Genomic DNA, 15,585 nt, shown 5'->3' on the forward strand with positions numbered 1-15,585 from the left:
GGATGCATCCCATCCCATCCCGAAATCGTTTCGAGCTTAACAGAACGGATAAGATTAACACATATTTCACCAATCATATTGACAGTACGTTAATCTCATTTTCAATGCTGCTGCTCCACCACCGTTCGTCCGCCAATGTTATCGCTCAGCGGTTTTCATAATAAACCGGAATATTCACGCCCACAGTCAGATGTATCGACATTTAAAAGATTTCAACGGTGCATAACCAACGGTATTGCTGCTGCTCTTACATGTATACAAAATTAATCGACCGTATCAGTGGTATAAATTCATAATTAAAAGCTTACCCAAAAATCAGAAAGATGATTCAAAAATTACATTGACAAAACCACTGAAAAAAATCCGTTCTTAAGCGCCGTTATACCTAGCTTTCTTACACGTCGAAAGCTATTCAGGACAAGATCATATTCTTCAGACACGTGCAAGAAGTGATGTTACCAAACAAACTGAATTATTTTCCCCTATAAGAAAGGATTTGGTCCAGATTATGGGAATCAAAAACTGTCCAAATGATTATGTAAAGCGAAGTAGTTCGAAAAATTATATCCGATAGAGATTTTTAGTTGATTAAAAGATTCGTTGTGAAGATTTGAAGAGAAGATAAGAGATGTTGTGGAACATAAGAAGATAACAGATGTTGTGTATTCAGCAACTGTACGACTTTGACGATGATTGAATAAATTTGTGCTTTTTGTTTACTGTTTTGTAATTACTGGAGTAAAACTTCTTATCCACTTTAGGTGAGAGAAGTCATCAATATAATACTTAAAAAATATTGAGTCCATACAATTTCAGCTATCGCAAGTATTGCTCATGCTTTGGTGAATAGGCCCTTAGAGCAATAGGCTTTTATTTTTGCTTTCCCACCTCATTACACTACATTGCATACCTTTAGGCGTTGAAACATTTTTACTTTTTATTCCAGAAAAACGATCTGTCCATACCGTTTGTAGTTTTTGTAAAAGCAATGAAATACAACAATGTCATATATTATTGTTTTATTGTACACTCTAAACTTCATTTTCCAAAGCATAAATAATACTTTTCTGAGTTGTTTCGTAAGCAGGAGAACTTTAAACTCGGTGTTATGAACAGAACACAATTTGTCAATATTTACGTTAAAATATAAATAAACATCTGTCACGGGACGAATTCCTCAGAAACCAGATGTCAAGATAGTGAAAAGATTTTCGTTCGCGTACTGCCGCTGTGCAGATTCTTTTTCTCCTTTTCCGCACCCAAAAGTTGGGAAAACTAACTTTATTCCGCAGCAATGAGTGATATAGAATGTGTAAATGGTGCGCGTTTGAACGGCAACTCGACTGATGGCGTGAAAACACCCTTTTTGATCGGTGTTGCTGGTGGAACGGCGAGCGGAAAGGTGAGTGTCCAAGTGTACCAAAGGGGTTTGCCCGAAAGATTGCTGCGCAGTCTGCAGTGCAAATCAAAATATGGCCCCGGCCTTGAAATCGGTGCCAAATATAGACGGTCGTCATCTGCATGCACCATCAATTGATAAAACCTGCAGTCACCACAACAAAACACCATTTCTCCTCCCTTCTTGTTTCGTAGTCGACCGTATGCAAACGAATCATGGAGCAACTAGGCCAAGCTGATATGGACCATACGCAGCGACAAGTGAGCAAACAAAGCATCCAACTTATTTACGTAATCATCGCTCGCTCACACTGCACAATATGCAATTGTTTTCCTTTCCATTTGGTGCATAGGTCGTTACAATAAGCCAGGACAGCTTCTATCGCGAGCTGTCGCAGGCGGAAAAGGCGCGTGCCGAACGGGGTCTGTTTAACTTCGACCACCCGAGCGCCTTCAACGAGGAATTGATGCTGCAAACATTGCAGGAGATTCTGCAAGGCAAAAAAGTTGAGATCAATGAATACGACTACCGCCAAAATGCGGTTTGTCCGGAAAAGAAAATCGTTATATATCCGGCAGATGTGGTATTGTTCGAAGGCATACTGGTGTTTTATTTTCCCGCCATTCGCGATCTCTTCCACATGAAGTTATTTGTCGATACCGATTCGGACACAAGACTAGCCCGAAGAGGTAATGATTTTCATAACCGTTTGTTGAATAACTTCGTCTTATGTGTATTTCAACATTATTCCACTTGTATGTTCCAGTTCCACGTGACATTAACGAACGGGGACGTGACTTGGACCAAGTACTCAATGCTTACATGAATTTCGTCAAACCAGCGTTCGAAGAATTTTGCTCTCCGGTATGATACTGTACGATTTCATTCAAGGCACTACGTCTCACCACTGACTCGTTCATTTCAGACCAAGAAGTTTGCTGATGTCGTTATACCGCGAGGAGCTGACAATACAGGTAAATTACATCTTTGAGCAAGGGGTTGCCGACTTATTAGTTCATAGATTTTTATGCTTTATTCTGTATTATCCAATTCTTTTCCGCCTATGGAATTTTCCGTCAAAGAACAATTTTACTTCTAGTTTCTAGTTTGTTTACTCTTCCTCTACCTGTATTTTCACTATTGTTCTGGCTTGTACAAGTGTACAAGTGTACGTGGTTGATTTTCAGTCCTTTTTTTGTTCTTCTCGATTGCTTTTCAATTTCTCAAATTATTTTCCTGTTGCACAACAATCTTTACTGAAAAATGTGTTCCTTGTCTTATTCATACAAAACGGTTTCTTATTATGAATTGTGGTTTATTATAATACTTCTTCGATTTTTCCAATAATATTCATCACTACAAGTTAATTTATGGTGTGTGTTTGTTTTGTGTCTTTTTGGTTTTTTTGTCAAAACATTTTCCCTCTCCTTTTGGTCTCGCATATTAAAAATATTCTATATATTTATGTGGGGTTTCGCCTTCAACATGAATTTCATTCAACGTAATTATCCTTTTATTCAGTGCGATAAATAGTCTCATTCGGGCCAAACATAACACAACGGAACAATAGCAGCGTATAGTTGGATGTGTCTCTTATTTTTCTTGCTCATCTTTTTCTAACATTTTACAGTTGCGATCGATCTGATAGTACATCACATTAATGAGATCTTGCATCCCAGTGGCGGATTCAACCAGAACGGACATTAAATCGCGTGTGGTCGTTTAGGTCATGTTGGTTCTCGGCAATAAAAATAGTCCTGCATCGATCATTCTACAGCAGGACCATAGTGTGTGTTATTGGTATCACATGCAAACGCTGCCAGAGGATTCAAACAAATGAACATACCAAAGCACACCATCGCGTAAACGAAACCAGTTGCGACGCATTTCAAACTGTCAAATGTTGTTTCGCCCGGAATTGCCGCCGGTTTTAGTTGTTAGAGCGTAAAAATATAGGCGTAACGGCAAAAAAAAACCTCAGCAAAACGCATGCCAAATCAATGTTCCAAGCTAACATACTGCATGACAGCGATTTTTTATACAGTTTTTTCACTTGGGAACTTTTTACCTTAGTATTTTTGCAGTAATTGGGCATTTAAATTCTTTACCAACACATTACATCCCATAACCTTAACGGTAAATCAATATTTAGACTGATAAATTCACACGAATAAGCTACTTGTGGAAGCTTCATTTGTTTATGTAATTCATTTATATAACATCCGGATATGAAGTGTTTGTTGTGGATATTTTGCAATCGGGATACCTATTTATACAGTTTTCTCTACACACACTTTCTTTTTACTTCAATGGTTCTGAAATATTTGTGCTTTTGTAGCTTCAATCTTCAGCAGTTATCGTACCAGCACCTGTTAAAACAATAGCCTTTATAAGGCCTTCTGCCTATTGTGCCACAGATACTAAAACTTTATGCATTTATGCAACAATATAGATCCTGTTCAATACCATTGCATCGCATCATTCCCAACATTCCTCAATGCAGTTTCATAGTTGATTTGTAAACGACCCTGCAAAACACATTCCTTCCGCATCATCTGTATGTTTTTGCCACTGCCAGGTTTAGCAAACAGTTCATGAACATCATCCAGCCAAATCATCTTTCTGTTTTACTAACCAATGAGCAATGCATTGCTGCAGAACAGGATAATACATTTAAAAAAAATGATAATTTGAATATTAAACAACAAGTTTACAGTCTGCACTCCTCTCAGACAAGGCTATCGGTTAAACCAGTTACGCTGATCCTACCTACGATCGCCGATCATTCGATCGATGAACATGCGTAAAAGCATACGTGTCTAGCATTTAAGTAAAGAAACAGCAAATCAGGAAAAACGCAAAACGAAAACGATAACACATAATCGAAACGAATGGTGATCATACAACCGATAAGACCAATACCTAATAATCTGATAAGGCATGTTTTGTGTATGGCACAATAAAGAGGACATTTTTCGACTACGCATACATCGGTACGACTTATTTCATTTTGTTTTTGTATTTTTCATCGTTTTTTCTCATTTGTTTTTTGTGGGTGCACGCTCGTTTGTATACTTACGTTCAACTTATCCCATCGTTGGTTTTGTCAAAAATGATCCACTACACAAAAACACGTTAGTTAATTTAATCTAAATCCCCGACGTTGTGTTTATTGGGTGTAGTTTTGGCCGTATCTCGATCTACTCGAAATGTTACGGCTGGGCGGATGTTGTTTCACTGATCAGTTCTTTCTAATGCGTACGAAATTCCTCCCCAAAACTTTGGTACATGTCACTTCAACTTTTGCATATTGAATCTTGTCAATATATTCTCACTAACATTATCTTCTATTTGCTCTCTTCTTTCCAGTCGCAATCGATCTGATCGTTCAGCACATCCGCGAGTTTCTGAACAATCGTACCCGCAGCGATCATAGTCCGCATCTGGCCACATGTGGTACCAGTGCACTGAATCTGGCTAATGGTAGAGGTAAGCCATCTTTTAACGATTCCGATCCGCACTATCGGCCACACTGAGCATAGTGCAGGACAGCCGACCGTTGACTGTTCGGGATAAGCTCTTCTTGCTCCTTTTCGCAAGTTCTGTTTTTAGAATAATCATACCTGCCTGTGTCCCTTTCACTTAAATGACATTTGTATGAGGTAGTAGTTCCCTCACACCAGAAGCAACACACACAGCAAAAAAACAACTAATCTTTCGTTTTCACCAAAAATCGCATAGTTGATAAGCAACGTAACAGCCAATTTAGACAATCTTTGGTGTTTCATGCATTTTGTATTACGTTATGAGGAAATATAATTGCATAAAAACATACAAACAGTTGAGGATAAAAAAAATCGTCTGAACTAACCATAAAACAAACAACAACTAAACAGTTTACACGCACACGCATTTACACAGTTTTACTTATTGGAAATAATTTCTCTTCCAAGTGTATTTTTTCACATTTATTCAGCTATTGCTCATCGTTGAATCATCCAAATGTCATGATTCTTGTCTTACAGTCACACAAGTAAAACGTACATTCTGATTGAAAAGAAAAATGCTGCGTTTTGAAATATTTAACATTATTCCACACTAAACTGATACATTTATTAACCACAGGTTAAGTTGATTATTATTGCTAAAGAAAGCTCCTCATAAGAAGATTAATGCAATACACAAACTCGGTTGTTAGTAGATATATTTAAATTGTAGCAATGCCTCGATTCCTAACATACACAGCAGTTTACCAAATCATGACGAGCGAAACAGGAATTATTGCAAAGCAATATCTTAGCGGTAGATCATTATATTGTTTTTTTTTGATGTTTTTTTACGCGCTTGTTAATAGTTTAACGTTGTAGAACAGATAACTCCGCTTCCAATGTTGGAATTTGAATTTATCAAAATGATTCCTTGTAGCAACACAAAAAAAAATATATCCACACATTCACCCGGATATACTGCTTACAGAACAGCAATAACACGTGGCAAGCAAAGAAATTAATGTAGAACATCAACACTGACGGGTACAAAATACAACACGTAAGAAAGGTTAAGTCGTGTAGTGCCGTGATATAATTATTCCAGTAAAAGGCAGCACGTGAGGCATATACATTATACATTTACAGTCGGTGCATTTACTACACGAAGGCTAATAGCAGTGATGATTTGGTTTTCATTTTAAGTTAATATGTTTTATATTATTTGTTGGATTTTATTAGATGTTGTGGCACTAATATCATTTTTTATGCTTGTTTGTTTTTTTTTTCTTTTTCTCATAATTATATTTCAACATATCACATGATGTTATGTTTATTTGATCTTATCTTATATAATAAATCTTTTTTTTTTAATATTAACCCTATGTAATCGATACATTATTAACTCCGTTTTTGTTTCCTCTCTTTATACCGTATCTGATATTTATAGTCCGTTACTTCGTGTTCCACTAGAACGTATAGAATAGAGATGAAAAAAAAGAAGCTAAAACCCAAATTTTGCAATGAAACCATTAGTACGGGTTATAAAACCTTAACAATGTTACAAATAAAGCACACAAAAATGGAACCCTTTCCGTAGGATTCAACTTCATCAATAGTACGGATAAAAAAACACATTCAACTAATTAAGAAACAATACTTTTTTGATCTGAAAACAGTGCTCATGCTGTAATAGCAACAAAAATAAGAAAAGAAAAGAATACCCCCGTTACTATTGAATGGCTCATTTAACATTGTAGATTGATTATAAAATTTCAACAGAGTTACAAAACAAATCCTAAATACTAACGGTTGGTAAGGGATCAACAAATGAATGACTTGACTGCACTTTTTTTATTTTGAGATATGAGTAAACTATACAAATATTTATGTAGAACGATACATGTTGCTTATTCCCAATCTTGTTATCGAATGTGTGTTCTGTCAGCACGGTGCAAGCTTCACATTGGTTCGATCTGTTGAATCTGTTACCTAAATACGTCAGCCATACCACACTGAGAAGTGCCATCGTTATTAGTTTATAATTTATCCTTGTACATGTACTGCATCATTGTACTATTTTATTTGTTAGTGATATGCTCACATCAAATCAAAATTGAAATAAATACCCAAGCTCGTTATCTGTACTGTACGCGTTTTTGCACATGAAAAAATAAGCGAAATAATAATACGTTCGATTTGTTCCCCTGTCGATTTTTACAATGTCCTATTGCTTTAAACCCAATCCTGACAAAATAAGCTACAAACTTTCGTAACAACTTATGCCACAATTTATGCTCACCACCACCAAGTTGTTGTCAAATGTATTTAAATTTGTTCAACGGTTGTTTTAAACTTTACGGATGATAATTATTTCAATTTTCTTATTTCTCTCTCCCTCTCTCTGTACCTGTTGCTTTGTATTATCCGCAGCTCAAACTAGTATGCACTCGATATCCCCTTCCAAGATCAATAGTCAGCTTTATGCGGTACTGTACGAGTACAGTTGAGCAGCGCGTAAGCGAATACTTGTATAGGTAATAGGAAAGATTTTTTAACGTCCAATGAATAGAAATGAAGAAGGAAGAAATAAAAAAAAACTGTGACGGAAAACGTAGAACATAGTTTGAAAATTTCAATATTTCCTTTAACAAAAACCTCTAATAATGGAAGCCACCGGTGAATGTAGAAAATAATTGTAACACGACGGACGGTGGAGAGAAACGTCTTTTCGGCCGATACAATAAATCTTCAAGAGCAATATATCTTTTGTCATTAGGGATAAAATACGTTTGTGGGTAAGGTTTGGTAAATGCCGGTACCGGGTTTGAATGTCGTTAACGCAGGCGTTTTGCTATTTACTAAGTTTGACATTTTTACTAAGCTCGTAAGCTTACACGTAGACTTTTAGCAGCAAAAGCGATGCGTAATAATGATGCAGTAGAGCAAAAAACAATGATAACATTATGGTAGGAAAAAAAAGAAGAAACTTTAACCTAAAAAGCAACAATTTTGTAATCCCTGTGTGATATCGTACAAACGGATTATAATTTCGGTGGATGTAAAAAAACAAACAAAACATATTTATCACATTATTTGATCAATGCTACAAACAGACGGATCGTTCCGATCGTCAGAGTGCTTTGTATGCCTAGAAACACGCATAAATGGCATAATGAACGAATGTACAACCGTAGACGTTTGCTAACGGCGACTAAACAAAACACTTTAAACTATATGTACAATAGGGTAAAACACCACCAAATATATGATTTATTTTATACCTATTCTATTTGAAAATAAAGCTGTTCGAATCCATTATAAGTGAGTTAGCGTAACGAATGCGTTTTTTTTTCTTCTTTTTTATCCACAAACGCGATGATGACACAAAAAGAAACAATATTTCGCCAAATAAACTGTCATTTTTTTTAGTATTTAGTTTCATTTTTTCTGAATCCGACATACGTTAATAGACCTTATTTATTCCATTTTGTATCTATTTAGCAGTTTGTAAACCAAAGTAAAATTAATATTGATGGATTCTGATGGAAACAAATGTTTTGGTGGAAAAAATATTAGATGCTACTTTTATTTTGTGCTGCACTGTACAACTAGAATATGGATTTTAATGTAAGCGAACTTTTAGTAAAGTTTGAAAATATAATTATCATACAGATAAATTTGAACACAATGAAATCATAAAGAAAAACAGGGGGAAATATTTTTTATTTTCTTTGCAACAACACCAATTATCACAATTTCCATAGCCTCGCCTCTACTGTTCATTTTCACCTGTCCGCACGAACACACTAACGCTGCGCCTACGCATACCTGCAGTTTATAGCAACACACGGTGGCTGCAGCAGCGAAAAAGGGCCCATTTGTTTGGCTCCGTAGTACCGTGGCCCTTTTTGTTTTGTGCTATTCGATGTGTAAAGTTGTACAGTCGCGTGTTCGTGTGTGTGTATAGTAAATACTTCTTTTAAGCTAGTGCGTGCTTTAGGCTTACCATAAAACCAATCAATCGCTCTTGAGAAGCATACAAACTGCGTGAGGCGGCGCAAACTAGAATCTCATAGTGCGTGCGTGAGAGCCCACAGTACACCGCAACGGTGCGGCCAACACACGAACACACTTTCAGCAGGCACCTCCATTAGCCGAGTGTCGTCATGCTGCCATTTCCCATTGTCTCGCCAACCGTTGTCATGGTGTTCGGACGCCAAAGCGTGTCCCGTGTCGTGGTGTTGTAGGTCTGCTTTCCGCCAAAGCGCGATGCGTACGCGAATGACGGGCCAGTTGAGTTCGAAGATTGGTCGCGTACGGACGGTCTTACTACGTGCGTCCGGACCAGCAGACTATTCGCGACCGGTGTGAGTGTTCGGGAGTAACGCTTTTGTACCCAGCATTTCCAATCGTTTATTTTAGAATTATCATTCTCTGTTATCGTGTTTGTGTGTATTTTTTAAATAATTTTTTTTGGAGCAAAAAAATCTACGCTTCGGGCAAATAGTGCTTACGCTTCGGGGTTATACGCCCCCTTCTTAACACACGTGAGTGAAACGAGTGCTAAGCGATAAAAAAAATATTTGCATGCATAGATCAGCACCACGGAGGTGTTACGTGTAGTTAGCATCCGTTCTCCAACCCTTCTGAAGGGTTCGTTACTTTGTGTGCGTTCGTATTTGTGCGCGAAAGTGTGTGAAAGTGTTCTGCAAGTGTTGATCATTCTATGTGGAAACGATCGCACGTTCTACCGCACGCATCTATGGTGAACGTGTCATTTGATAGTGTTTTTTAAAATGTCCCACCAACCTTTGGCATAGCACCTGAAGGGAAGCAAATTCACCGGCAGTGTCTCGATCTTTACTGTGTTTATGTTATTCTGTTGTTGTAAAATTTTGCAACACGAGCGAAATTTTACTTTCCCTTTGCCGAGGCCTTAAATATCACACCGATGAGAGTAGAAAGGAAGCACAACCGATCGTGCGCTGTAAAGAAGGCGAAAAAAAACGACAACCCAGCATCAGCAAAATAGCAGCCCCCAGCACATCCCCCAAAACGCCACTCCGCATCACTAATGCCATTAACAAACGTCATCAAACGGTAGTGAGGCGGTTGTTTTAGTGTGTGTTTTTTTTTTTTGTTTTTTGTTTGGTTCACTATCACTCCAATCCCGTGTTGTTTTGTGTGCTTTTGCCCGTGGTTGTGCCGGGGTGGAAAATTGAATGTAAAAAAAGCACGTTGCGTAGCAAAGTGTGAGTGCTGAGTGAGTGGATGCGAAGGCAAAATATTGGTAGAAAATTACAACTGCGCAGCGTGTTGGGCGCGGTGGCCACCGTCAGCTAACCGGCGAGCGCGAGAAAGTGCATCGCGCTGGGAAAGGAAAGAAATAGGCGCAAGCTACGAACCCCAAGATGAGGATCCGCAGCTTGATGTTTGCTCCGGTCACCACCCTCGTGGTGTTTATCATTGGTAAGTGTTTTGGGGATTTTTCGATTTGTAAATATGTAAAGATATTATTTGAAAGGTAAAAACAGCATCACAACAGCAAACCATTTTGCATCGTTACAACCCGTTTGAGTTCTACTTTCGATAAATCATGCGTAAAATCCCCTAACTTTGTTATACGATGTGCGACTAGAAAACACAAACACTCCCAACCCAGATTGGTTCAGTTTGGTAGTTGGTCCGAGCAGATAGCAGCATTGCAAAGTGAGCAAACGTCTAAGCCGCGTGTACTAGACACCAAGCCCCAGGTATGAGTCATGAGCTGGAATTTTAATACCGTCAACGCCGTTACAACCACAAACAGCCGCCTTTGGGGTGGGTTTAATTCCATCGCTATCCACCACCACAACCAGCGACAGCGACAACGGCGTTCATCGTAAGATCGTCTTTTTTTATCCACCTCCCTCATGGCGTCACGTTTCGTTGGAGTTTGAATTTTAAATGTAATCTTTTAATTATAAGCTTCATCTTCGAGTGAACGTGCTGAAGATTACTCTGGAAGGTTTTTTTTCTTTACATTTTTAAACTGTTTTGATACTTCCTTATACAAATAATAGAAATAATGTCCCTAAAATGATCGCTGTACGTTAAAATTCAAAGCAGGAAAGTTTATCGCGTCGCCCGTTTGATGGAACGCATAGTCCAGGTGCCTGAAACGAGCATGATACGCTTGTACCCATACATCCATGCAGCGGGTACCTGTTCACACACAAAACATAAAAGATCTTCTCAAGCAGAACGACGATGCCAACAAACGCACCCTCAAATTCCACCGGTTTCCCACTGACCCGGGCCAGCAGCAAGGCAACATAAGAACGTACGGCGAAACTCTTAAGAAAGTTCCAACCACAACCTGCCTGGATGTTGGTGTTTGTCTGTGTGATTTAACGCACACAATGCGCCAAGAGAAATATAAGATTTTTTTTTTCTTTGCTTCTATCTCTCTTTCTTCCTTACGCTGTTCTGCAGTGTGTTTCGTGATGATGATAGTTAAAAACACAGCGGGTATCAGCAAAAACCAGAAATCATCATGCTTGTGTATAAGAACCGAGTCGCAAAAAAGGGGGAAAGAAACATAGACCTTTCCATTGGTGCGAACAGCACAATTGACAGCACCTTCGGGGCACAAAGAGAAGAGCGAACATAAAGAGAACGAATGTACGATCATCACAAACAAAAGCAAAAAAAAAAGAATGATGAAAAGATCACGAACAGGAGGAAGGAAAGAAAACGATCGTAAAAGCAGCACATCTTGCGAAGGGTTCGTCGTTTTCGTTGAAATCTATCGTTTGTGGTGTTACCTTTCACTGACCCTGCGAGTGAATTTTGGGTTCTTGATCGTTCTTTTTAAACAATTGTTAGGGGGAAATCTGCACTGTCTTTTATTGCGTTTGTAAGTAATTGGTAGGTTTCGTGGTGGATCGTGTTTATAATGAGAATGCTCGCTAGAAGATCATTCCCTCAGCTAATCATGTTACCCAGAGTAAGAGGCTTTTGGATGAGCTTAAATATAACGATGAATTTACTTCGAGACGATCACAACCGAGATAAAGTCATAAAATTCTAATTTTAAATAACGACACTCTGTTTTCATGTTTTTGGCGGGTAATGAACAAACAAATGGGTGAAGTTTTGATGAATAGAACCATAACATCTTTCACCTTGCTTATTTGGAAGGAACGATGCGTGAGAACGTTATTCTTTAGTTCGCTAGTTTGTTGATGTTTTGATCAAGAAAATTGCTGTTAAATAGATTAATACCTTAATTTAAAGATCAAGGAAAGAAGAACTTCCCACTCTATACACGATCTCACACATCGGTATAAAGTATTGAGAAGATATTTGAAGCCACTTTTAAAATAAATTCATTTAAATTACAAACAATTTTACACAAACATCACACAAATAGAAGTCCTTTGCCATTTAGCTCTTGCTTCACTTCGTCTCAGCTTTGAAAGGAAAAATGTCTTGACCTTGTAAAAACGGGATTAGAAGCTAAATAAAGGGAAAGGAGGAAAAAACCCCAATCGCACAGAACGCGTTACCTGCGATGAGACTCACGTTACACGCCGGTACATGCCAGTGAGGTCATTCTATGAATCGATAAATTACCGACACCAGTTCCGTCAGCCGGCCATTTACGATCGATACTTCGTTCCGACAACCGAATGCTGCAAAAAAAACAAATCGATGCCATTTACTATAATGCAATTAGCACAATGCATACCCTGTTGCTTTTTATACAATGCAATTCTAACTGCAATATAAACTTTGTGGAATTTATTCAAGGGCAGCATGTTTTCTCGACAAAGCTTTTCACATTAAAATGATGATAAGTTAAACGGTTTTCTCTTGCTATTAGCAAGAATTTTTTTTCATTCTTTGATGATCGTGAGATTAATGATCGAGAGCTAAAAATAAAATCCCTACGTAGATGTCAGCCCACCCTACACCATCCATTTCTATTGATCTTCCTGATCACGGCATCAGCATGGAGCATCGCCTCGGGTGCGACAAACTTTCGCAACATGGCGTAATCTCGCGCCTATATGCTTTCTTTCACACCTCATCCCAACCGTTCGTCATTCGAATGTGAATTCTTTCTCTTGGCGAAAGACGCCGAACAGGCATCGCAGCGAGCGTCCATTAACGCAAGGCCTTTCGGTCATCGTTCGGTGAAGAAATGGGGCCACAATCAAATCATCGACGGAAGAGCCCACCACCACTTACGGGAGAAGGTTGAGCGCAAAAGAGGAAGGGAACGGGTTCTTCCCGAAACCGGATGGTTTTGAAAATGTGTACGACGTTCCTTTTCTTCGGCTGTGGTCCGGTGACCGCAATGACGCGACGATTCCAATGGCGGCAAAACGGGCAACATCTTCTTGATCTGGGGCAAGTTGTACTGCGGGTGACTCTACAATACGGCTATCTCTCTGTAGGACGAACGATGTAAGTGGACGCTATGTTAAGAACGAAACCAAAAATAATATCGTCTCTTCAATAACTTGTTTCTGCTCGTGGTTTTGAGGGTTGTTTTGGGCGTTTCGAATTTCACTACCAAAGAAACATGGAACCTTGAACCGGCCGGAAAGCGGGCGGTACGGAGGAGAATCTATTTGAGGAAGTGAAGGTATTTCAACGTACAGAAAATCGATCAAAGATCGTCTGCTTTGAGACGACCTGTTTTTTGGACAGGCCTTGTTGGTTTGGTACGGAAGGTTTTGAAGTCCAACATGGATTCGAAGGAGGATTAGTATGTGAAGCATTCGCGTTGATGGAAAGTAAAGTAAAAGGAGCGGTTTGCAAACAGGAAGTTGCGGCTTTAGAATACCGCAATTAACTAAAAAGTGGTTGAATTTATCTCTTTTTGCTAATGGTTTATATTATTAGCAAATAAAAAACCAGTTCCTAATGTAGAATCTTATCGAATACGTGTAGATAACTTTTTCATTACTTGTTATTTACATGTTTTACCTTATTTTATAACGCGCGGTAGCCATTTGTAAAGTAGGCAGTATGTAAGCCATCGATCGCACAAATACCAAACTACCCAACATATTTGCTTTACCATTTCACACACTAGTTTTGGGCCCGTAGCGACCCCATGAATGGTACACCATTGTTTTACAATTTCTTACTCCCACGCGATCTATACCGTACAAGGGTGGGGTGGGTAGTAAACAAGCTACCGAAACCACCCACTAATTAAGCCATTTTTGCACACTCACCGTTTCACACCTTCGCCAGGTTGTACCATTTTATTTGCATGCCGAATCGGGTTAATTGTTCTATCGACCTCGAACTCATCATATGCGACATGACTTTTTGGGGTTCGTAGAAAATGGAAAATGGCACCCTTTTTCTGGGGAACACAAAAGTTTAAGATTACACACAATACTGTATATTGGTTCATCTAGTAATTGTACAGGTAGCGACAGATGTTTATTATTTTCGAAAGGTTGTTTATGTTGCCATGAAACCCAGAGCTACAAATTTGCCAAGGGGGTTGTTTTTTGTTTGTCTAAATACATTCAAGTTGTCAGCAACTAGCAACCATTCAAACAAAAAACCGACCAATTGGTTACTGAACTCTAATTGAAGTGAATTTCCACTACCGGCATTGCATTTGTTTTGCTCACCATCCAACTCATGGTGGGCGTTGTTGGTTGGGTTTAAAATTATTTGTTTATTTTCCATGTGAGTGTCCCTTTAAGCGTCACTAAGGGAACTCCGTATGGAAATGCATTGAGAGATTTAATATACATTTACCAGCGAAGGAAAAGCTTGTAGTCAAAACAAGTAACGTGTTTTATAAACGTTTCGGTGAATAGTAAAATGTCTTAAATAAACCCAAAGTATATCAGAGAAAACTGTCAAATTGTTGGGTTAACGACATTTTTATGCATCTTTTTTATTTTTGAACAGATTTAAAAAAAATACTTCAACCAGAAAACTAAAGAAAAGAATCATCTAAAATAATAACTCACAGTTTTTTTTTGGGCAAATATTAAAAATGATTAAAAATTGTGACTATCCCATTTGCGTTTATTCATAAATTTTATTGAAGAGTTCGTCGCTTGAGATCTCCACAGGAAAACTCCACCAAACTAGGCATAACAGGCAATATGGCGCAAACGTACCTATCACATTTATGTTATAGTTATGATGGTGCTTATCGAGGTGCATTCGAAGAGCCTTGGTAAAAAAATTAATATACTCAAAATTTATATCATATATACAATATATAATTCACCGACAAAATATAAAAACATATACCTTAATCAGGTGTATCAAATCTCTGTTCTGAGCCGATATTGAAACTCTCAAGTAACAATGCAATGCGTATTGAAGCAACACATATCACAACTCTCGATGCACCTGACAATATTGCCTCCCTCCTCCAATATTGCCCAACGCACCTTTCCCAAAGCCAAACCCAGATTTTTGAAACGGTTGAAAACCTTTTTCCCCATCTCATCAGGTGGTGGTTCGCATGAATGAACCTTTTGGTTACAGCTTTCCACGGGCACGTTCCGCCATACTACAATATTGAACGGGAAGTGCACAAATTGCTACGCACCAGTGACATCGCACCCAAAACCCCCAACAGCATTGTCGCCTTCCCGGTTCTGTGTCTGCTTTAGTCTAGTGTACCAACCTACACTCCGATTAGGTTTGCATATGTGTCGATGA

At 38.5% G+C, this 15,585-nt stretch overlaps 2 protein-coding genes across 6 annotated transcripts in view; both read left to right on the forward strand.

Moving 5' to 3' along the window:
• The first annotated feature begins 1,164 nt into the window (after positions 1-1,164).
• LOC125765340 (uridine-cytidine kinase) lies at positions 1,165-8,222 on the forward strand. Of its 3 annotated transcripts, none has more exons than XM_049430361.1 (7): positions 1,166-1,402; positions 1,594-1,659; positions 1,752-2,088; positions 2,166-2,263; positions 2,325-2,373; positions 4,769-4,888; positions 6,335-8,222. In XM_049430361.1, exons 1-7 carry the CDS (start codon positions 1,295-1,297, stop codon positions 6,355-6,357), a joined length of 801 nt encoding a protein of 266 aa, XP_049286318.1. In that variant the 5' UTR covers positions 1,166-1,294; the 3' UTR covers positions 6,358-8,222. The 3 variants fall into 3 exon arrangements, with proteins under 3 accessions (XP_049286319.1, XP_049286318.1, XP_049286317.1); XM_049430360.1 differs by having other exon boundaries at positions 1,168-1,402; positions 7,318-8,222; XM_049430362.1 differs by lacking the exons at positions 4,769-4,888; positions 6,335-8,222 and adding an exon at positions 3,030-4,389 and having other exon boundaries at positions 1,165-1,402.
• Positions 8,223-8,685: 463 nt separating this feature from the next.
• LOC125765283 (protein crumbs) overlaps positions 8,686-15,585 on the forward strand; it is a 32,846-nt gene continuing 25,946 nt past the window's right edge. For 2 of the 3 annotated variants that reach the window (XM_049430232.1, XM_049430235.1), the window contains exon 1: positions 8,687-10,356. In XM_049430232.1, coding sequence (XP_049286189.1) covers positions 10,299-10,356 — 58 coding nt within the window. In that variant the 5' untranslated portion in view covers positions 8,687-10,298. Of the gene's footprint in view, positions 10,357-15,585 lie in introns of all 3 variants that reach the window. The other variant, XM_049430234.1, reaches the window with a different exon arrangement.

The sequence above is a fragment of the Anopheles funestus genome, chromosome 2RL, assembly GCF_943734845.2.
Source record: "Anopheles funestus chromosome 2RL, idAnoFuneDA-416_04, whole genome shotgun sequence".
NCBI lineage: Eukaryota > Metazoa > Arthropoda > Insecta > Diptera > Culicidae > Anopheles > Anopheles funestus.

What these genes read in the sequence shown, in the direction of transcription:
- LOC125765340 (XM_049430360.1), top strand. Translation starts at nt 1,295, where the DNA reads ATGAGTGATATAGAATGTGTAAATGGTGCGCGTTTGAACGGCAACTCG. An exon ending in TGGACCATACGCAGCGACAA is followed by an intron (nt 1,660 to 1,751) that starts GTGAGCAAACAA and finishes TTTGGTGCATAG; the next exon opens with GTCGTTACAATAAGCCAGGA. An exon ending in GCGAGGAGCTGACAATACAG is followed by an intron (nt 2,374 to 4,768) that starts GTAAATTACATC and finishes TCTTCTTTCCAG; the next exon opens with TCGCAATCGATCTGATCGTT.